Source organism: Varroa jacobsoni, unplaced genomic scaffold, assembly GCF_002532875.2.
Source record: "Varroa jacobsoni isolate VJ856 unplaced genomic scaffold, vjacob_1.0 scaffold_885, whole genome shotgun sequence".
Taxonomy (NCBI): Eukaryota; Metazoa; Arthropoda; class Arachnida; order Mesostigmata; family Varroidae; genus Varroa; species Varroa jacobsoni.
Window position 1 is genome coordinate 46517 of NW_019213787.1, and position 23117 is coordinate 69633.

At 38.7% G+C, this 23117-nt stretch overlaps 2 protein-coding genes across 11 annotated transcripts; one reads left to right on the forward strand and one right to left on the reverse strand.

The window, feature by feature from the left end:
- Positions 1 to 1840: 1840 nt before the first annotated feature.
- Positions 1841 to 19235, reverse strand: LOC111264681 (exonuclease mut-7 homolog). Of its 10 annotated transcripts, none has more exons than XR_002682989.2 (14): positions 18793 to 19235; positions 16634 to 16882; positions 15544 to 15756; positions 14766 to 14959; positions 14416 to 14632; positions 13784 to 14041; positions 13190 to 13609; positions 12754 to 12874; positions 12352 to 12549; positions 11506 to 11996; positions 11129 to 11249; positions 3709 to 3776; positions 2969 to 3024; positions 1841 to 2371 (listed from the first exon to the last, which is right to left on the reverse strand). XR_002682989.2 is itself a non-coding variant. In XM_022840751.2 (13 exons), exons 1-12 carry the CDS (start codon positions 18799 to 18801, stop codon positions 3730 to 3732), a joined length of 2538 nt encoding a protein of 845 aa, XP_022696486.1. In that variant the 5' UTR covers positions 18802 to 19235; the 3' UTR covers positions 1841 to 3024; positions 3709 to 3729. The 10 variants fall into 10 exon arrangements, 2 of the variants coding, with proteins under 2 accessions (XP_022696486.1, XP_022696488.1); XR_002682987.2 differs by having other exon boundaries at positions 3447 to 3776; XR_015312757.1 differs by having other exon boundaries at positions 2834 to 3024; positions 3447 to 3776.
- A 743-nt stretch (positions 19236 to 19978) lies between these two features.
- LOC111264682 (uncharacterized) lies at positions 19979 to 22718 on the forward strand. The gene is made up of 2 exons (XM_086970151.1): positions 19979 to 20233; positions 21947 to 22718. The coding sequence occupies exons 1-2, from the start codon at positions 20149 to 20151 to the stop codon at positions 22225 to 22227; spliced, it is 366 nt and encodes a 121-aa protein (XP_086826277.1). The 5' UTR covers positions 19979 to 20148; the 3' UTR covers positions 22228 to 22718.
- Positions 22719 to 23117: the final 399 nt, after the last annotated feature.

Here is a 23117-nt window from a genome sequence, read left to right on the forward strand (position 1 = left end):
ATTAGGTTAGTGCTCAATGCACTCACTCTCTATGAATTAACGTGGACATTTTTGAAACCCTTTAAATTTTGCGAGTATCTTAAACATTGAATGATTTAGAATATAAAGAGTATTTGCCCAACTGATAGAACTGTAATTTTCATCTAGCGCATTTGATCCTAACCAAGGCAGCCATAAGAGCAGCGCCCTACTGGTGGCCTATTGTCGGACTAAACATCGAACAACACTTCTCACACCTAGACTCGTCGAAATCCCGATCTGGCTCAAAGGAACGGGGGCGCAGCAAAGCCCCGTACCGCTACTTGTCCCCTATATAACATATAAGCGGAAGAATCTCACAGAAAGATCTACATTCTGTAACATTAACTTACGCTGATGATAAGCTATAGTAGGAGTGCAACAGGCATCGCCTAGAGATTTGTTTTGAATACCAATTACAGCAGCTTATAGGCAATTTATACAAGATAAGGATTACTCTATAGATAGCCCGCTAAATCCACGAGGCCGATTTAGACTTAGCCCACTGAATGTTATCGATAAATTCTAACGTATATGACGCTAAAACTTAATTAGAAGATTATTTCTCTGCGATTTGTGCGAGCTCTTTTAGGCTGGGCCAATTTCAATGTTACTTTTGTATGAAAGACACGCTTCTTCAAAAATTAGTTATATTTTTTTTATTGCGCCACGATAATTATCGTCGTGGATGGTACTACACCTGTCGCGTTTTCTGAAAACTTAAATAGGCAGATGGATATTCGTGATCCATAACAAAAGTCAGATATGACAACTAACAGCCAAATTTGCACTTCCACCTTAAACCCTTTAAATAAATGCTTGTTCTGCGTCAGGAATCAGCGTCAGACAATATTTCAGACAGTGACCTACGGCTGATTGATATAAGGTTTTTTAAGAAATAATTTTTACGTCCGTTACTGTCACAGCTAAACCATACTTTAGACGGTTGCCTTCCAGTACAAATAGAACCTTGGCCCTACGCTTGGTTTCGAATTTAGATCACCTCAAATAGTTACTAAGCTCTGTAGGCGAATACGCTCCCACCGAAGCATCACGGGCATACCTATAGAAGGCCAACTATCCAGCTAAGTTCTGTATAGCTTAATTCTATGATTTTATTTATGCCAATAACGCGACTTCTCGCGAACGCGACACAGCGTTCTCAAAGCCTAGTTAAGACCACATTAGTAATCTGGTCCGTGGAAAAAGCAGTAATTTTCTTTAATACGCAATTATAATATGTATGATGGTCCAGTAAGACTTTGGAAACCGATTTTTTTCAACAAGTCATTACCGTTATTCAAAAGAGTGCAGCAAGCTTTACCTATGCCTAAGGAAGTTCCTAGGTCAAAATATGATGGACGGGTGGATTAATAAGTATACTGAGAATAAAAGCTATCACTAACGCCGACGGAAAAACATGCAAATGGAGACTGTGGCTTCCGCAGCAGTATTTAAACAATTCCAGAGTTGAAAATTAGAAGAAAGTACTGCCAGGATGAAACTAAGACAGATTCCATCGATTAGAAAATTTATTCCTTCATCAAACACTTTGCGTAAATCAAATGAATGTAATTTCAATCTATTTTGCACTCATTTGACTTAAATTTGATTTATTAGGGGTCTGTCTAAAAAAGCTGACCCGAATCCTTTTATAGTTGGGACAAGACACATTTCTAAACAACGAGGTTTTGGCGAGAGAACGTCTAATTGAATATGCTGCATATATTCGGACTACTATTCCTAATGCTATAGTAAAACTGCTTTTGTGCTAAACGCTTTGAAAGCAAGATCCTTCAAAATAATGACGACACTACGTACGTTGATGGAGACTACAACTTTATTATTAATGATGCTTAATATATAAATGTAATGTCGTGCTTCACTCTGCGATCGTATTCCTACATGTCCCGCTCATCCGTATCACTCATTTATAAAGCGATCGTCCTTCTAAGTAACATTCATCAATTATAAGCAATGAACGTTTTCGTTCTTAATTGCACGTAGTCTTTCGCGCACCCTATTCGTTTTGATTAAGGATACGCAAACAAACTCTGTCAGAGGATTCATCCCACCCTCCCCGCACTGATTTCTTACTTTTTTGCTTATCAATAAAATTTATTGTGCCTTTATTGCTTTATTACCTTTTTCCGGCTGGATCGAACGTTAGAACTCTGAGGTCTGGAATTCGACAAACTTTGACCAGACCAATCACATACATTATTTTTTCGCTAGTCTTTTTCTCCATACCTATATATATTCTTGGTCAGAGTTGTCGGGCATCGCTGACCGTGCGTTACTCAAACTAAGCCGTATAATATATTTCTTCGACGGATGGTGTACGTTGTTGTTTCTGAAAACAAAATCTTACCTCGGTTAACCGAATTCAATGTACACAACGCAATCATAACAGTGACCTCTTGCTTCGAAACACAGTAACAAAAACCAACATGTATCCTTTCTACAAAATTTAGCACAGTATTAACATAGCAGATCCGCACAATCGGCTATGCCCAACGGCTAAAACTTTCCGGGGCAAGTTCATTGTCATATAAATCATATTGGTCACAGATTAACTAGTTAGACTTAACAATAATTTCATCAACACGGGACAGAGTCAAACAAACAAACACAATCTAAATACTGAGAACAACGTGTTCAGTCAATTTAGGCCATCACAACTTTCGGTCGCACGTTTTCGTTTCATTTTCAAACACCTCCTTATCCTCGAAGATGCATAACCGCAGAACCTTGCATCGGCATAAAATCGAATAGAATACCATCAGTTTATTTATTTATTTATTTATAATAGTACCGGTCAAATAATATCTCGTTACGGACACTAGAAGACTCCCACACTCATCGAACGAAGTAGTCCATTCTTGCACAGTATATCACAGCTTCTTGAAATTGTGTTTAGCGAAGCGATCCAACCTGGTTTTGTATGTACCTTTGGTGGATGCTGATAGCCACTTGAAAACATCCGAGGGTAGGCAAAGTGAGACACTGTTCAGAACCAAAAAAAAACGAATCAAATGTCTACGCCGTACACGCTATTTGTCGTTTTTCTCGTGGAAGTTCGTAGAGGGGACCATGGTTTTTTTTGTAATGGGGAAGTGTATTGCGGTATGCAGTGTTGTCCGCAACACTCTACATAATCATGTCTATGAAAATAAAGTTTGCTACAATTTTCGTTAACACCAAAAATGCTGAACCTTAATCAGAGCATTTAACAGAGGTGAAAAGTAAAAACGATTTCCAGTTTATCCCTCACATCCTTGTGTCTTAGTCTAGCAGAATCAAGAAGGGGAGCGAAAATCTATCCCAAATTATAATAATTATGTCGTATATACTAAATGGAGAAGCGATTCAGTCGCCCATAAACACTGGAACTTCTAAACCATCCTAGTACGAATAAATTAACTTACTTGTTTTCCACATCCTTAATTAGTACTTTGATTATGCCTACTTAAACAGTTACACATATGTTTGATTAAGCCTGTCTTGTGCTAAATCTGGCAGCCTGATCTGATCAGCTCGAGCTCGGACACTTCGTACGCGTACTCGTTAAACGAAGGTAATAAGATGCTGACCCCTATCTGATCTACACCAATTTGCTTCTGTTACCAAAACATCAAAAAGGACGACATTCGATTATCCCTTCTGGATTAGTTCAAGGGCCGCTCTTACTAGACTCCTTGAGAGACGATGCTAGTTCCTCCTACTTAGACGTATAAAGTGGCGACACTCCAAGTTTCCTGCGAAAAAAAAAAATGGTGAGAAAAATCAGAAACTGAGAGAAACAAACAGAACAACAGAAGCATAAAACAAATCTCGCTACATCGTATACTAGTAAAATCAATGAAGCAATAAGCAAACTAACTCGGCCAAAACTCAATTGAGGCTATTTGGCAAATTCAAATAGGCGAACAGGACTTGAGTTATCTGTCGGATCGAACTGAAATTACAATATAGTTAAAGCATGTGTATGATTTTTTGGTCAGCAAGCGTTGTAATTGGAGAATGCCGATCCAACAGGTTATAGCAAGTGGTATTGTGGCAGTATACTGTCAATAGATATCATTAAATGAACTCAAGGTTTTATCGAAAAAACAAAAATGGCTTTGGGGACAAGGGCGGTAGGCCAATAGAATGATAGATTAAGAAAATATTGTGAACAAGTAGAGTATTAAACATATGCAAATGGGTTAAAAGAGCACGGAAAACAGGCATCCACAAATCTGAATACGAATACGTTGTGCTGTTTTTAGTAACTTAAATCCGCAAAACGCAATGCAATCGGCCGCCCGCAGCGACCAAGTTACCGCCGCTCAGTTGATTTGAAAATTTTATCATTATGAGCTTTATGGCTAAATTAAGATTTACACTGATAGCGCATTGCTTAAACTAATATATTACAAAGTTTTCTATTGTATCCCAATAAGTTAACGATAAATCTTTGGCTACCGGACAATTGGATCGTTTGTTGCTATCTGGCAAATCCTTTATGTATTCGAACTACGCATATAAGTCAATACAAAGACACAACACGAACGAACACAGTTGACTATTTCCTTAAACGATAGTAACTATGCGACAAAGCTTTTGTCTTTATTTGTCAATCAATCAATTATGTATCGATCATCTGGCCATAGTACACGGATCCTGCACACTTGTATCACCATGGCATGGTTCTAATATAATGACACCACAATCGGTTCTGTTCCGACCCGCACGTCCTTGCATCATCATGTGTTTCTCATTTATTATTGTAAATTTCATTCATATATACTTATTTCTCTCCCACGTTATTTCGAACTCGAACCATATATAATGTATTTAACTATATAGGAGTTGTTACCACATAATGGACATCGTCATTACTCGTCACCTACCTATTATAATATAAACAGCTAAATTGAACCAATATCAATCAATTCCCCGCCAGTCGGCCCCTCGATTGGCCTCGCCCTAAATAATAATAAAGTAATAATAGAAGTCGTCGTATGAATATTAGTAATAGTTGTATATATGGTTACATTAGATGACAAGATGGTACGGCGATGTTTGAAGCGAAAACTGTCGCAGTCTGGTCGTCGGGCAGCAAGCATGGCTACGAAAAAGTTCTTCTCGAAAGCAATGCTTGTTCTTGACCTAAAGCGCGTTTTCGCCTGGTATTGCACAAGGTCGTTATCATATGCCTCTGCGATACAGCATACAATTGCCTTGCCAAAGCATAACCAGTACACGCCGTAAGCGGTAATGTTATCTTTTTGTGCCATTTTGTTGTCTGTTTGTATGTGTCATTGGTCTGAGGATTAGGGAATGCTTCCCTGTCTGTAATCACTTCATCGGAGTTCAAACATTGAATTAAATGCAGTCTTCATCCACTATGCTTTTCTATCCGTTGCTGGGTCTTGGACACGAGAAGACTTTTACAAAGTTCATGCTTATCGTTTAAACACGTTTTGCAGAATTTCTTTATAACATTGTTGTTACTATATAGTATAATAGCTTCCTAGTCGCTCTTAACAAATAGTAAAAAACAACTAAAATCATTTGTTTGCTTTAGTAAATAAAGAAATTATCGAATGTTAGTCTCAAAGTAATGCTGTGATTGCGCTACAATAATGGGTACATTTTTGGAGCAAAATACCGTTTATTCATTATTAATTATTTATGTATACTATCCAAATTTTAAATATTATCATTGGAAAACCCATGCTGCCTTCCAGAGGACATATATATTAAAATTTATATGATGACGATAATGCTTAAAGCAAAAGACATCAAGGAGACCAGGTCATACACTAATAGATGTTTGGCTATGAGTCGTCCACTGGAAATCATTTTAAATCGAGACAATATCTGAGAGACAACCAAGCCTTAGCGCGCCGATGAAGACATACAGTATTCAGCAGCTACAATGGAATCATACACGCTGTAGGCAGCATCACCGATAAAATTCAACGTACTATTTCCGTTCGCGCACCATTTAATACTAATAGTTAACAATAAAAAATAAATTAATATAGGAAAGAGAACAGGAAAAAAATTACTGTGAGTTGTCGTTAATATCTTTAAGTATTATTATGTCTGTACAGTCGCAATAAAAAACAGCGAATCCCGAAAAACCAACGAATTAAATACTGCTAATGTTAAAACTCTAGGTTATTCTAAGAGCACAGAAAACGAAACATGGAATCGTGGCAATCGACATTGAGTAAAAAAACAATGTCATCAAAAGATAAGCTGATCTCTCTTTTGCTTTCTCTCTTTACCTACTTTTAAATAATGGACAATTTCAGAAAACTTGTACATATTATATATAAATACGCGCACATACTTTAGCCATAATAAGGATAGTAATAATAATAATGACACGCTTGTTTCTACAATTCCTATAACATTATTTGTCCATTGTTGGAAGTTTCATACAAGTCACTCGTCACGTAGTTCTTATACATCATATATATTTCCTTTGTTTCTGTCCAATTTGTACGCATTCAGATGATTTTTGCATGTTTTTGTTGTCGTTTCCGTTAGCTAAAAATGGCAATAATTAATAGATGTTAATTATAAATGGGTCAACGTATCGATAATGAGATTATATTGTAGCGAACGGATAGACTGGAGCCTCAGTGTATTTTTAGATCGTACCAAACTAGCATAAATTGCGTAAAAATTTAATTGAATATCTAGCCGGCTAATTAACAAATTTCCAATGCATTGATAAACAGAAACTGGTTCTCTTACAAGTACCAGGCAATAGAAATCTTGATTCAGTATCACTTAACATATATATGTGTAGAAGGAGAGAGGGAAATTTAAGGAAATTTTTCGACTGATTTGCCCTATTTATCTCGAGAACGATGAAATTTAGAAGGAAGAAGAGTTTAAACCCTTTTATTTTATAGAGTTTGCGCAACTTAAACCATAAGGTGCAAGATTTTTTACTAATCTTTGGTGCTCTTTTTAAGGTGGATTTCAGGCGCCATTTTGAAGGCAAAAAGTATCGATATCTCGGAAATTGTAACATCTATAAAATCTAAATAGATCAAATGTGCCTTCAGCTTGCCGACGAATGGCGTTCTCGCATTTCTGGCTTCTGCAAACCCCCTTCCCGAAATGCGAAAAACCAATGAAAATCGCTCCATATTTATGCACGCCATAATATTTATTTGAGAATGGCAAAACAATGATTAAAATAAGTTTATCTGACGCATTTTCGTGCTGTGTTTTATACAGGATTTAATTGTATATATATAATATCGCTTTTCTTTTCAGATACTATAATCATTATAACAGTGTTGATGAAAAAAAATATTTACCATGTGTTTTTTTGGCACGGCAGTTTGTGGTATACATAGATACTGTAGGTCGTGAATGCCCAAGTACAGTATAAATCGCAGCTCCCCAGCCGCTTCAACTGTGAAAAGAACCGGCGCGCACACAACGAGCTGAAATCAGGTTGATGTTTTCTTTTTACTAAGTGAAGATACCAGTAATCCGCAGAACCTAAAAAAACTTTTCCATATAACTGAATACATTAGTGTCGAACTGTCTTTGTGATATTTGCTTCTCGATCTGATATTACCTTGGATTGTAACCTTGGATAGATGCAAAACGCATTTGATTATTCCAGAGTTTTTTCCTATGTTCGAATTCGTCTCAAAAGTCTGTCAAAGCTCGGTTATACCGCACGTTTTATCAGTTAGCGCTCTTGTTCCCGTGTTTCGCGCTGTTCTTGTATGGTAATATAGAAGTAAGTTAATAGAACGAGGAATGTCGTTCCTCTGTTGTAACACACTCACAAGTGATTCTGCCACGCATGCTCTCAATACGTTCACGCTCGAATACGTCATGAAAACGATAGTTTGTACATGTCTCAGTTTCAGGTCTAATAAAAAGTTGGGTAGACACAGGTCACAAGGGGCGGGTCACAAATACAGGCCTATATTAGTATTAATAAGTAATTAATTCTCTGTTGGAAAGGACCCTCCTCCGGTAAGTTAAACATACAACAAATTCCGTTCTGTCAGCTGGTGCAGATGTATGGGTATGGTGTATTGGGGCAGTAGCTCAGCAAGATGTTTACTCTTGTTAAAAAATAGCGTTTGAAAAGTTCCATTGATGAAATCTGGCCTGACTGCACTTTAAGGTAGCTTCTGCTGCATCGTTGATAATCTTCTATAACTAAATCATCAAGTTTAGACGATGTCTTATCACAACTGAAGATGCGCCATCTTCAAGGAGACCAAATACAGTTATCATTCCAGAAAATGGGTCAAGCACAATATGAAATGGTTCTCACCGCCAGTAAGCTTGTACAATATGTGAGACCTCATCTCTTACCAATGGTGAAAAATTTCTTTCTCTTCGAATTATATATACATAGGCGCATAAATAGGTGCCGCAGTTGCCAATTTTCGTCTGAATTTTAGACCCAGATTTAGATACGTCACCGAAAAATCGCCAGCCACTTTTGACCCTGGTTGACTATTTATCTTACTACGTACTTTCTTTACCAAAAATTGGCTACCTGATGCAAGGCTCGAGATAATAAAGGCAAAAGTCCTATTTTCACACAACAGAAAAGACAATAATGTGTAAGCTGAAATAGTTGAGATTTGAAAAGTCACCCTGTTATCTATAGCTGGCCTTCAGTGACCACTTCGCATTTTATACCCCAAGATTTATCATTTTTTTAAAAAGGATATAACAACGATACTGAAGCGATAAGCGCTTCGGACGCTTATTTTGTTATCCCTGGTTGTCACTTTCGCAACATACTGCAGGGGCAGCTTTCATGCTCCCAAGTAGGTGCGAGACAAACATTTACAAATGGTTTTAGCAGATATTTATCTTCTTTTTTAATCCAGATACTTATGAAATGGCCTAGTATATGGTAGTTTACTCCACCTCCATCATCATCAGTAGTTATATATGACACGTACACTATGAGCGAGTATGCCTCATCCTGTTTCGCCTTAATGACGCGCTTAGCATGAAAATATGACTGATCATATTAGTAAAAAACTTTATTTTTAGATATATAGTAATTCACAGTTACCACTACGCTAACCAATGCTGTTGAGAAATTCCTGTCAATCAGAATTCGATCAGTCTGATACACTTAGGGGACAAAACGCATAATATGGTGCGTTGTTACACGTCGATGTTGTACCGCTACGGCCGTCTATTGTTAACCAAACAAGATTTCTCTGTGTGAGTGTTAATCCATGCTAAAATATTGCAGCAAAAAAAGTGCCATAGAGGAAGGACATTCTTGCGACGTGCAACGCTATTTTAACGAAGCTGACTACAGACCACGACGTTTGTTAATATCTACAGAGACCTAAAGATCAGACACATGCACGCGTAATAATTCGCAAAGTGAAAGGTGAGATCTTGCCACTGCCCCGAGAACTAATATCACCAAAAATATGTCAGCAACACAACGAATTTACATAAATCACAATGGGCATCCTGCCCTACTAAATAAGATACGCTTTTAGAATGACTTTTTCTAATCCCTTCGACTGCTATTTTAGACAAGTCCACCAAATAGATCCTCCAAATGATATATATGTTTTGCACCAGCAGAGCTTACCATCACAATCAACGCTCACCACATAACATTTCTGTATATCATACCATAACCATATGAATCTATAAACTTGCTATAACGTCACGAGAGCATATATATCTGTATTCATATTGTACAAAACACATAGTAACGTTATTGAGTAGCTATGAAACTGGTTGTCGCTACTCGGATGACCAAGACATGCGGAGATCGGCGAAAAGCACAGAACAGATAGTCATTCTTATTCACAAGAATGAAACATTTTTTCTTTGTTTTATTTCTCCATCTCCCATTAATGTGTAACGGAATCAAATGGCATAGATTACACGTAACTCTACATACATTTATATGTGCAACTTGAAAAGAAGGATTCATTTACGGCAAATGTCTCAGAGATAGTAGGAATCAATACGCCCTTAATAAGTCCGACTGGACGTATGAGCGCAACGAACGCATACTTTCGACCCAAAAAAAAGTGATTCTACCAGCCACTTGTCAGTCACTCAAATCAGTCAGTGACATTTGCTTCTAGGAACCTTCCACACACAACAGCGGAAAGCAAGTCCCTCAATCCACCCTCTGCTGGATTGTACGAGATATTCGGCTTGAATTTGACACGAATATTTACCAGCTTGTATTGTTTGTTTTTATTATGTGCTCAAATTTTTTTCATGATCACGCCAAAAGTAGGCAGAAAAAGTCACGATCACGTTGCACTCAGACACACACACACAAATGACATCGAGAAAATGATCCTGTGTAAATTTATCAGCTGAATGTGTTCATATACGTAATGTGGTATAGTAGATAGCCTTCAGTCAATCAATGCTTGCCACATCCACTAATCCAGTTCACTACATCACACTTGCAGTGCAGCTATATATATATGTTTATGTATAGTATACACTAATAACCCTAAGTCCCCTGAAATGTCACCAGTTTGGAGTAGCATCATCGCTCTTGTTCTTCTACCTTAGACCATAGATAAGCGGGTCGTCTTTTTGTCAAACAAGCTTTGTCAACTTTGCACGTTCAGGCAAGTTGTATTATTGAAGAGTTCAGGTTCTTGATCGATTAGCTTCTGCTTAGTAATTATAGCAATAATAATAATAACATTATGCTGGCTCACTTCATGTTATATGCCTTTGTTACATTTTTTGCGGTTCTTATGGCTATTGTACTTGAAACAGATTCTCAAAAATGAAGCAAAAAAAACGCGTTCATTTTCCGGCTGACTCTTACCGCAACCTCATACCTTCATCTTATGGGGAAAATCGGTGCGGTTTCATCGAGGCCAGCGGCACCCTGTTTGTGGCTGTTGTTAATTTATGATTTTATTTCTTCGTCTGTTCATTCCTTAGTTGGTCATTGTTATAGAATATACGATATAATTTTTGTTGTCGTGGTTATTTTTAAAGAAACGATTTGTTCTGCATGGCGTGTTTACCAGTGAGTTTCAGTTGACTGTTGGTTATTTGTAGGTTTTTTGCCTACGGCTACTTTTCCGAGTGCGGTCGCTACCTGATTTGTGTGCGTTGTACTGTCCAGAGCTGGCTCCAGCATCGTTGGTGTATTGATAACGTTGGTGTTGCTGATGCTGTTGGTGCGCCAGATGCTGATTGCCGTAATAAGGTCGACATACCTGAAATCGACAAATAAGGTCGACGAAATAATAATTATCAGCATTACTGTTCAATATAGAGAACGTAACCATAGGAACGACATAATACTTGAAAATATGCAATGCAAAATTTCTTAAGGGTCCACAGGAGACCTAGTTTGTTTAGCAAAATCTCAGGTTAACTTTGTTTAATATTTTTTTTAGACGCGATGGCGCTCAACCTAATCGAATTCGCTCTTCTTTGAAGCAATCACTGCTTAGTTCACTGTCATCTCACCTGTTGACCGCCAACTTCATCGCTATAGTCCATTGGAGCTGCTCCGTAGCCGCTCCCACCAGCTAACGACGGGTACCTTCTATTTTCCTGGATGCCATTTCGCCAATCCTGACTGCCTCCGTTCCGCCAATCCTGACTGCCTCCGATGCGATACTGCGGTTGATTTTGTTGATTCTGTTTTTGCTGTTGTTGTTGCTGCTGCTGCTGCTGCTGCTGCTGCTGTGAGTGTCTGTTATTTCGCCAATTTCCATTTTTAGCAGTCGATCCCCCAGAACCGCCTTGTCTCCATGGTGGGGCCCCATTTCCGTTCTCACCTTGTTGAAAGGCTGTTGCGGAGTGTTCCGTGTAACCCACACCGAGACTGGCCACTAAAGGGAACTGATTATGATGATACGACCTAGAACGAGATGCAGCATGAGCAGCAGGTCTGGCGCCTATACCTCGAGACCTGCCTCGAAAAGCTCCCGCACCGCGACTATCTGTATGTGCAGCTACGCATTATAGAAGAAAACATAATAAATGCGACACGGAGTCGAAGATGCAAACAGAATTTAACCTCGATTAAACTAGCTAGGGCGCACATACAGGGGATTAACGAAAGCAAAGCAGGCGAAATGGCAACCTGCCACCTTTCAGACGGTTTTTTGGTGTATACCCTTTTTTGATTCTGGTGCACGGACTACGCTTAGGGTAAAGGTACCCTTATTCTTAACTGCTGCGTAAACAAAGCCAAATCTGTGCAGCCTGTCCGTAGAAAGATCGATTTTTTACCTACAAACAAAACTAAATACACGTGTGTGCGTTTACCTTTTTATATCAATTATAGTATTGTTATGAATTATGTACCTTGATGGTGCCGTTGGTTATCCTGGTGATAATGTCCGTTCGCGCTCTGTTTTGGCGGGGAATGTTGATTTCCATCTGCCTGATTCTCGGGTTGTTCACGTTCTTTCAAAGCTTGCTGCACGACCTCTGCCAGATTCTCCGGCCGACAGCGATTCGCCAGCTCGTCCCAGCACATAAGGAGACAATGCGCATCTAACGCTGTCCGAAATTCGTCCAAATAGAAAAACACGTATTTAAATAATACGGACTCGAAAACACGAAATGCCAATGTCTTTTGACGATTGAGCAAAAATAGTATTTAAATGACTTATCAGTTCTACATTACTTTTATTACTACATAATACCGTTTCGAGACTATTTAGCGGAAATATTAACGGACATTATTACGTGCTATATGAGTACCTGCATAGTTGATCTGCGTTGTTCGAAGCGGTCGGTTTTCCCAATCGCTGCATTGTTCGGCCTTGTCGAGAGGATAGCCCAACAAAGTCTGGGTTAGTCTACTGAGTCCTGTATTCTGCGCCTGAAAAGCCAATAGATTAAAAAGAATACGACGCATGTTTGGGTTTTCGACGTTTTGCGGTGTTCACTTGTAAAGCACAGAAAACCCAAACATTGCAAGTTGATGCTAAAAAGTACACCCATCATTGAAATAATTTAGAACGTTGTTTGGCTATAAAAAGTCAACGGTCAAAGGTACGCATTCGGTAAAGCGACATATTCATCTGATTCAAACGTTGCGCCCAATTTTAAGTATAGGATCGACAAAAAACAGGTTTCATCTATAACTTTTTCAACTTGTTTTCATAGCCAATATTTAGCGTTAGCGTAAAAATACCTGTGGCGCTCCTGATCGTGGCGGTGGTACCTTAGGTGTCATCAGATCAGACCGCGAGATCATGAGCGCTGCTTGCACCAAATGAAGATCAACCAGGTTTCGACTCTCGATCTGTACTGTCGTTAATCGCTCGAGCTTGATAATATCCTCAGCGAGTCCATAACCAAGTATGGTGACATCTGAATTCTCGAAAACACTTCGGAAGAACGTCTCCCAATCTTCTTTCGAGATGACATCGACCAGCGCCAATACGTCGAACAGAAGCGCTCTTTCGTGAGTCGCCATTTGAAGCAGTGAAAGTCGTGTTTGTTGCATAAAACCCATCGCAGGTTTCCATTCGGCATCGACACCGATCAAGGGCGCTTCAGAAAGCATTTTTACAGCTGACAAAAATTCGTCTCTTGTTTGCACCATATTGATCTGCATAAAGATGAAATACAATAGTTACGTAAGTGCAATGGTTAGCGTGGGATGCTCAGATATACCTGGCTAATCATTATTTTTTAACGCAACTGCGACACATAACAAACTCAATATGTAATTTAATTATTTTTTTATTGTGTTGTCTCTCCCACAAAACCTCTTTGTCCTCACCTGATCCGATCCCAGGGTGAGTTGCAGATAGTTTCCGGCACGCTCATCGTTATTACGATAATTATTGTTCACAGACTCGTTTTCTTCCAGCGGAGACGGAGCTCCGGGTGGTAACGATCTGACGTATTCATGCAATCTGCCCGGATAGAGGTTCCGAGGTAGGCCAAGTTTCAGAGCGAAGAAGTGAGCGGTCTTCAGATCGTCGTAGTTCACCAGTTCGCGCATAAGTTCAGTGTGAAGTACGCGGAAATTGGACACCTGTAGGCCAACGAGACACATGTTAGCTTTGAATCAACAAATTATGGCAAAAAAATGTGTAGCTTTGAATCAACAAATTATGGCAAAAACAAGCTATGGCAAAGGAGATAATTATGTTCGCCATTCACTGGGTATACTCCGGGCACCACGAATACACGTCGAATTAACGTTCTCAGTAACAACGTCATCATACTGAGGTTTGAATCAAATAATTTGTTAAGAATATAAGTGCATAAATCTGGATAATCATCACCTTATCGATTATTTGGGTAACTTAACTTAAACGACGATAAAGTAACATAGCACCATCAAATAAAGGGGCACTTAGCACAACGTCCCTGCTTGTACTTTGTACAAGTGGCCATTTGACCGACCTGATCGTAAACCATTTCGCGCCACGAGGACTCGGCAACGTCTCGATCGCGATACTTTTTATGCAGCATGTAACGAAGGGTAATTCTATTTCGGCTAAGCTGTAGACGTGGGCATAGATCAGCTGGCAGTCCATACTTTTTCAATAGCCGAGTCATCAGTTTAGACATCATCTTCCATAAATGTTGGTCTCCCTTTTTATCCGTCTTGAGAGTAAGTCTTGAAAAAGTCAAAACGAGAATCTAAGTAAGTGACAGAATATTGTACGAAATTGGGATATATGTATTTGAAATTGATGAATACATTTTTAACGCTCATTAATAATAATAACAAGAATAATAATATCACTTACTTTTTAATTATTCCCTGCATTTTATTCGAATCCTCAAAAACATCATCGAATCCCCGAATGACAGCCTTCTGTACTTCAGGCACTCCCTCAAGGCATGCTTCGAGCAATGGAATTTTGTCCAGCAGAAGTAATGGTATAGCCAAACCTTCAACAAACTCTTCGCGCAACCCTAACTGATTCACTACGCTTGCCGCCTGTTAATTATAAAACAAAAACATAAACATTAGACTGTCAACTTTGTGCTCAATTACAAAAGCTTTTCAGAGCCAGACATATCCATATGGCTGTCAGTTGCAGATACCGGCGATGGAGAACGAAAAGTAGGGTTATGCCAAAGCAGATCAAAGGCTAATATCGAATCACTGAAAGGTTAAAGCTCTACGGATGTTACACCTGCAAACCAAACAGTTTCTACGTACCGGTTTCCTTCTCATTTTAGAGCTTTTACTGGAACTTATGTGATGCTGTATTACGTGCTAGTTTATATAAAAGCCCGTACCCGATTTCATTAATACTTGGAATCCCAATTTCTATTCACATCATTCTGTATAGGATATCATAAACTCATCCGTATCCGGTGTAGTCGTTTCAGACTGTGATAGATGCCTCTTGAATGTGGCACATATTACAAAATGCAATTCTTGCCATTATGTTTCAAATTTTATGTTATCAGCCGACTGCCTCGGGATTGCTTTACAACCTTAAAGCGACACTCGTAATTTTCGGCACTTCTTTCATACGTAAAACGTAGCAAGCTACCTAATCTCCATTCACTTACCTCAACAAAGAATTTTTTGGCAATTAGGTCCGTCACAACAGGCCGAAATATTGTTGCACATGATCGATCGATCAAGAATGTTTTGCAAGTGAGATCAACCAGTGACTGATTTGCCTGTTTGATGATCGTATCAAGTGCCGTCATTTTGACCTCGTCCGTCAGTTTATCGACACTTACAGATGGATCGTTTACTTGACGGAGCTCTAATATTACCTGTATAGATAGTGTATAAAAATCGAAGAGAGCATTATTTTAAGTTTACCTCTGACAAGAACTTGCCAAATACACTTGTTATTGTTGTTAATATAAAAACACAAATATCTATGAGAGTTGAAAATGTCAGGGTCTCCGTAACGTCTTCCGTAAGAACTAAATCTATGCATGGTGCTAAGTATCTAAGGTACATACCTGACATGCATTGATTTATTTAAATTATTACAAAGTCATGGCCGCAAGAGAATTGCCTCAACTAACATGCATTGAAATTCTAACGAGGCTACCCTACCTCTTAACTTGATGGTTTCAAACTTATGTGTCATCACTTGTTAAAGGACTCTCCGGTATTTAATTAATACGACTTAATAAATGATTCAAATTGCGTGCGACATGATACCAAGCTATTGTAAGATATGTGCTACTTAATTTTATTGAATCTTATGGGACAATATTCTAAGCTACCACGAACGTTCACCATTGTTGGTATGGTAAGATCTACACTTGTGAGCACAACATTTATTTCGTGTAGATGAGATACTGTTTGACGCCGCACATACGCCTCCCGTTTTTGTGTATGGCGGCTCGTTGTGCAAAAGATGTGAACTAGGTGACAGCGTCATTTTTGGGTTCATAGATGGGTAATGATCCATAAGCAAAATCTTTGCACATGGCTCTGACGTGTAGTGATATGATACTTTAGGAAAAATTCGATCAAGCCATACATAGTTAGCATTGGCCATACCTATTAGTACAATGACGAAGTATAGTGTGGATTATATTCGCCTCTACTACACGGTGCGGACTATACAAAACAATCACTATTATGCTAAAAGTTAAAGTATAGTTGAGATTATAATATACACTATATACTTGCCTGAAGAAATTGATGACATAGCGTTTGTCCAGCCCGACTCTTCGAGAATTCCCAGCAACATTGCATGGCATCCAAACATACAATATATGGGTTATCCGAAATAGATAGAAGCGTTCGAATCTCTTCCGTCATCTTGTTATTTCGCTTGGCCTGATTTTTCCATTCGTCTTCAAGGCCTGGCATAAGGACGTCAATCTGTTCCTTATAAGGATCCTTGAAACCATTCTTTGGAGTTTTTTCTGCTTCAAACTAAAAAAACAATCCATCGTTATTCCAAAGAAAAATTTTATTATACCTATTTCTTTTTGTTGCGGGCAGGCATATAAGGGACGAGACGCACAAGCATCGCGATGGCCATGTGGTTTTTCCAAGGCCCTTTGCATACACTATAAATTATTCAATGGTGTCTCTTGACATGTTTATACCACTCATAGGAGATCACCAGAAATCATAGCCACTTTCGAACATACGCCAAGCTTAGTAAGTGCTATAAGATTCCGACAATTTTGCCCAAGCTGAACCTGTGAGTCGAGAAACAATTAACATCTTATTAACTAACAGTGATAAGCAAAGATTGCAAAGATCCGAATTTTTGCTAGGATAACTTCGGATATCAAACAACAGCCTTTTATGCGTCTAACCACAAGTTCTTTGTTTGCAAATCATATTCATATCTCCCTACTCTACTTAACACAGAAACTAGCTCGGCTATCTATCTCTCTACAGTGCAGAGTTTCAGAAACAGACCGCTACTGCTAGTTGCCTCTTACGAACGGTGCTCAATAGAGTACGGCTTCAGTTCTGTTGACACAGAGATGATAAGAGAAGTGCTGTCAGTTATGCAGATGCACACAAACGCCGTTTGAATGTCTACAGATCATTAACGAAAAAGGCTCGGCTTAGTTGTTTGAACCCACTGAGCAGCTCGCGTATTAACTATGTGAAATAACCTCTAACTGGTCGTCTTTGCAGAGGAGTAAACTAACAACCATTCAAAGATGGCAATAGACATACAACATGTGTTGCAGAATTGAATCGGGCTAAATTTCGCAGTTTACTAAAAAGCAGATCCAGACGTTGACTTTGCCGCTGTGCCAATTCCGAGAGGCGGTATGGCAGTCGGCTACTACGCGCCTCATCGATAAGTATGAGGGAACGGAAGGTTCATTACCTCATGGAGGCAGGCGACGACCTACAAGTCATTGACATTAAGGTATTAGGTGTATAGACGCGTATTCTAAAGACTATAGCCCACGTACACTCACATACAACGTAACATATGACAGATCACATTATGACGATCCAGCGAATCCAAAAAGTATCGAACCCAATTAATCGGCAGTTTAAAATAAATACCCATCTTTGCTTCGAAAAATCATCACAGAACTCTTCAACTTTGACCTAATCAATTAAAGAAGGCACATGAATGCAACGGAGCACTCTGCACATTATTTCATTTTGTTCTTGCTGTCTCGATTGAGACGCGAATAAACAAAAATAAATCTTTCTCAGTAATGGCCCCTAGTGGGATGCATCACTATGAATTAAAATAAATTTAAAAAGGCTACATCTCGTTGGCCATTCGAAATGTTTTTGTCTACTATAGGTGGAAAATGTATAGACCATCGAAATATCTACAGGACCTCCGTTCAACAAACATGTTTTGGTTCATGATTACAAATAAACTGCTTTCATATTCGCGGTATCTGGCATTTGTTACAGCCCCATACGCTCATCGAAAAGCAGGTATAGAAACATGAATTTCTAATATGCAAGTACAGGTTAAAATTTTCTGATTTGCTTTCCATAGAAAGACTTTAGGTTCACGATGTACTTTATTGCATCACTTATTTATTTCACAGAACTAGCATTCGCGTTGTTCATTGAAATCCAAATATAATATCTAACATTGAACTTTTATATTTTGTTCGAGATCGTTTCATTGTTCAGTATATAAATAATGCAAAGTGAATTTTAATGGGCACCTGTAACATTTTGATTTGGCAAGCAGGCCGAATCCACAATGTTTTTCATTTCGCAATAGCAAGTGTTATTTTGTCAATGCCAACCAGCGAATTTCTCCAAGGACATGTTGTGAAATCGAGCAGCGCCATTACTTGACGCATCTGCGTACAAGCGTTTGCCCTCTCTGCACTAACCTGTGACATGTTGTTGAATTTTCATAAAACTCCCTATAGGTTTTCATGAATCGTCGCAGCGCCACCACTACAGACAGCTTGCAGCGCAGGAGCAGGATCCAGCACCCACTAAATAACTACGATCCTCCGTTGGAATCTACCGTAACTAGAAGAAGGGGCGAGAGAATAGTTCGACCCAACGGCGAACACATTTGCAATCGCATTTCCTTTTGGTCGGCGGATGATTCCAGTGTCCTAGTGGCTAGGAGATGAAAGGCCTGATGATTTCTGTTCTCAATACGGCTCTTACTTGGTATTTATAATCGTCAGCCCTCGCCCGGAAAATATTAGGAGAACGATTCTATAATTTCCAGTAGCTCTCACAGGGAGACAACGTTCGAGAGAACCATTTGTCGTCTACCAGGGTGTCGCGCTGGTTCTACGTTCGACCTCGCCCAGCCACTGTGTAAGGTTCCTTGATGAACATAAAGACTGCTAGCTAATGAGCAATTAGTGTAGTGATCGGGTCGAATCTACTTTCAGCTCTTTCGAAAATTGGATTTTTTAAACAGTTTTAAAGGGGTAACGCACTTGTTGCAATGTGCTAACTTATCTTATGGCAAACATCCAAAGCGAAACGAATCAAACTGCCTATCAACTTTTTCTACAATTTGGTAAACTTGAAATATATTTATCTATTAATCCACAATAGTAAGCTTGGTTGAGGGGGAATTTTGTTCAGATATTAGAATCCGGGCTTTATGCCGCGCCTTAAAGCAACTGATCACCAAAATAAATATAGTTGATCGCAACGTGTGTCTGCCTAACTACCAGGTTCTGTGTATTCGTTTAATGATTCCCTATGTTTTCGCGCTCCACATACCCATGAAGTGTATAAGCTGTTTGTGTAATGGGGAGAGGGTCAACTGCCTATAAGCCGTTGTGCTCTGTAAGCAAACTATGCTACGAGAGTAACTCTAAGATAGTCATGTAACGGGCCCATGGCTCGACCCTCTGTCACCGTCGCTACTGCTGCTGCTTCGAATCAAAATAAAATCTCGCTCTTATGGAACCTGCTATATTTTGTTATCAACTGGTTTTTGCCCCTACGTGCGCATAATGGCTCGTGAACCAGATGATACTGGAACAGAGTGCACTACCAGTGTCGTCTGCTTCGTCAACAAGCACACAGGAAAACAAGAAACACTGATCACAATAAATCGCTAAATACATCGACTGCTTAGTGCTCTGCTCTGATTTGTCCGGTGTAGGCGTTCGTAGTAAGCTACAGGCCAAGACAAATTAAATTGAAAAACATCATTTTCTTTCACTCTGTTTACCGTTGCAGTGATCATTAGTCGGAAAATATAAATAATTATGATGTTTATACGAAGAATTGTGTGTGTGGCGCAGGCGGCGCGCTTCTACAGTACTCACACAGATCCTCAGCCTGTTGTTAAGGGTGCGTGAAACGTTGGTACATTTGTATATCATAATTATACCTTGAGAAGCCAACTAGCGCCGGAGCGAGATTACATGTTTTCGATTAAAGATAATTATTCAAATAATAGTAATATGGTCTGGTTGGTTAAGTATTATAGGCGACTGCTGGCGTTGGTTTAGAGAAACAGCCGATGCAATTGGTTATATTAACTTGTAGATTGTATAATTAGCGAATTTATTTACCTTTCAGTGTGCCGAATATGAGAGGTGTTAAATGTTAAAATGATGTAAGGTAAAATGATGACCGAACCACTATGCTTTAGACTATATACGTATAAAATTTTTTTACATGAAGCTTTCGGTTACATTTTTAAATCTTGGATGTCAAATTAACTAAACATTTGTAAATTTTCTTTAATTTTTTGAAATTGAAATAATGATGAAGTGTGAGTATTAAAAAAAAATGTATTTTTGTCAAATTTTTTTCATCACTAGTTTTTTAAAACGTTACATTTTATTATTGTCTGGCGGCGATGTCGAATAGCCTGTGAATAATTAACAATAGGTACCACCTATATGAATATCATGAGACTTTTTTGCAGTTAAAAACAAAATATAAATTTTGAATGTGTGTATTCCGAGTAAGTTGTCTTTACATTCATTGATTTAAAAAATCATTTTAGGTGGTGTGTTAAACAAGGTTGAATCGACAATAACAACTTTACAATGGAAGCTTGGCATCAAAATTTTGTAGCGATCTCTTCTATAACTTAACGCCAATTCTTCCTACTCTATGGTTTATCCAGTTGGCTGTTGATGTTGATTTGATATTATCTTATTATTATTATTATTGATTATTATTATGCCATTATCTGTTTCTTTGTTATTTAACGTCTACTGATTGCCTTAGAATTAGAACAAGCTCAATTACAGGGTGCGCGAGAGGCCATGTTCGGTAATGCTAATAACTATTCTGAGTAAGTTATGTGGAATCATCCGCTTTATGCTAATGACGATATAGTGCTTTAAGTAAACACTAAACACATGGAATCTTGTTGCTATCTAGAGGCGACGCTCCATATTAAGAATGTTCACTCGTTTTCAAATCGGGCAGCCTGCAACAGGCGGTGTTGAATGACTGAAAGAGCGCAGGATCTCGATCCGTCCATATGATTATCTATATTTCTGTATCTTCGGGTTGTCCCGACGAGATTGCATTGAAATATAAGCATAATACTTAACCTAATTAATTAGTTAGTGTCTTACTATGTTATTGTAATAGCCTGTCGCCACTGATCGAACTAAAACCACAAATGTGCGTCTGTACACCTGATGAACACCACACACAGAATATGCAACAGATGGCGCCGTTGAAACCAAGGCGTCGTGCAACCGGCGGTTTGCCTTAAGCCTGTCTATATATAATATGCTATGCAGCGACTCAAATAGCGACCCGAATATCAAAGTTAGGTAAAACTGAACTTATGCCACCATGCAAGAAAAACCTAAATTTGATTAGGTAATTAATATGCTATCACGTTACGGAGAAACTAAAGGAATTATGTCAAAATCATGTTGTGATTTTCATTCGGACATCACCCCCTAAAGTGCAATACTGTTTCTTTTTATCTTATCACGTTCTGCCTACGTTTTCATATATACGTATATACAATAATAATATTCGTTGAAATGGCTGAACAAATATATATGTTTTGCACTGTTTACATTTTAGGGAAAATTGCGAAGAGAATTCCAACCTTCGTCCAACTGCAGCCTGGCAAAAAGTACTATTGGTGTTCATGTGGCCTATCTAAGAAGCAGCCGATGTGCGACGGCTCGCATAAGACGATGCCCGAGCCAAAAATATCACCAGTGGCTTTTGAGGTTACGCAAGAGAAGAAATATTTGTTATGTCGCTGCAAACAGACGAATAACCGTCCTTTTTGCGATATGAGCCATGTCAAGACTTTTATCCCAGCTGGAATACGGCAGAAGCTTGGAATTAAATTGTAATCATCGAGGCTGGTTTTGCCAGGGCTGACAGGAGGGTGTTTGTCGAGGTTAAACAAATTTAAAAAATAAATGCGGTCCCCCAAAAAAAAATTAGCTACTATAAGTATAGTAGAATAGAAGGAACGATAGGTAGAAGATTATTGAAGTAATAAGACATCTAAGAGATAAACAGCAGGAAACGCGCTGATTTAAAGTGATATATAACAATAAAAATGTGCCATTAACATTTGTATTGCAAGCTGTTTAGTACGTACGAGCGCTTAAATTATTTACGTGTCGGCCTTTGACATTTAGAATGCGCTGTTTCTGCCGTTGTACGCAAATCAAATACCTGTCTCACATTTTGCAGCGTTCAGAGGACGCAGTTCTATAACACCAGGACACACTAATAATAATTCGCCTGGAGTGCCTTGAAAAGGCATGTTATATAGTTTGATGTTGTTTTATCATGTTAAAATGCTTATACAACAATAAAATCTAGTACAGATGAATCCTCCGCAAGAGTTATTTACGGCTAATTTCACCGTATTAACAGTGTTGTCTATGATGTTCACTGTGCACGTAACCTGTGCCCTCTAGAACAATATCAGCGTCGTTAAGAACCTCAGTGGCTTCGACGAAAATCTGCGTTGCAGCTTTTTGTAGTATGCCCAAGTACCCGTTGCGCAGTGCTGCTCAGAGAAGAATGTTGCTAACGCTAGAGAGCAATTTAATGTTAATTTATTATGTGCGTTCTGTCAACAACTATATTTACCATTTGTTCAGATATAGCACCCACATGGATCTCATATCGCGCTACGATTCGATAATAATTTATAGGAAATAATTAAAACAGCTCACATCTGTCTTTGAATATTTTTATTTTACATGATTCTTCCGGTAATGGTCGA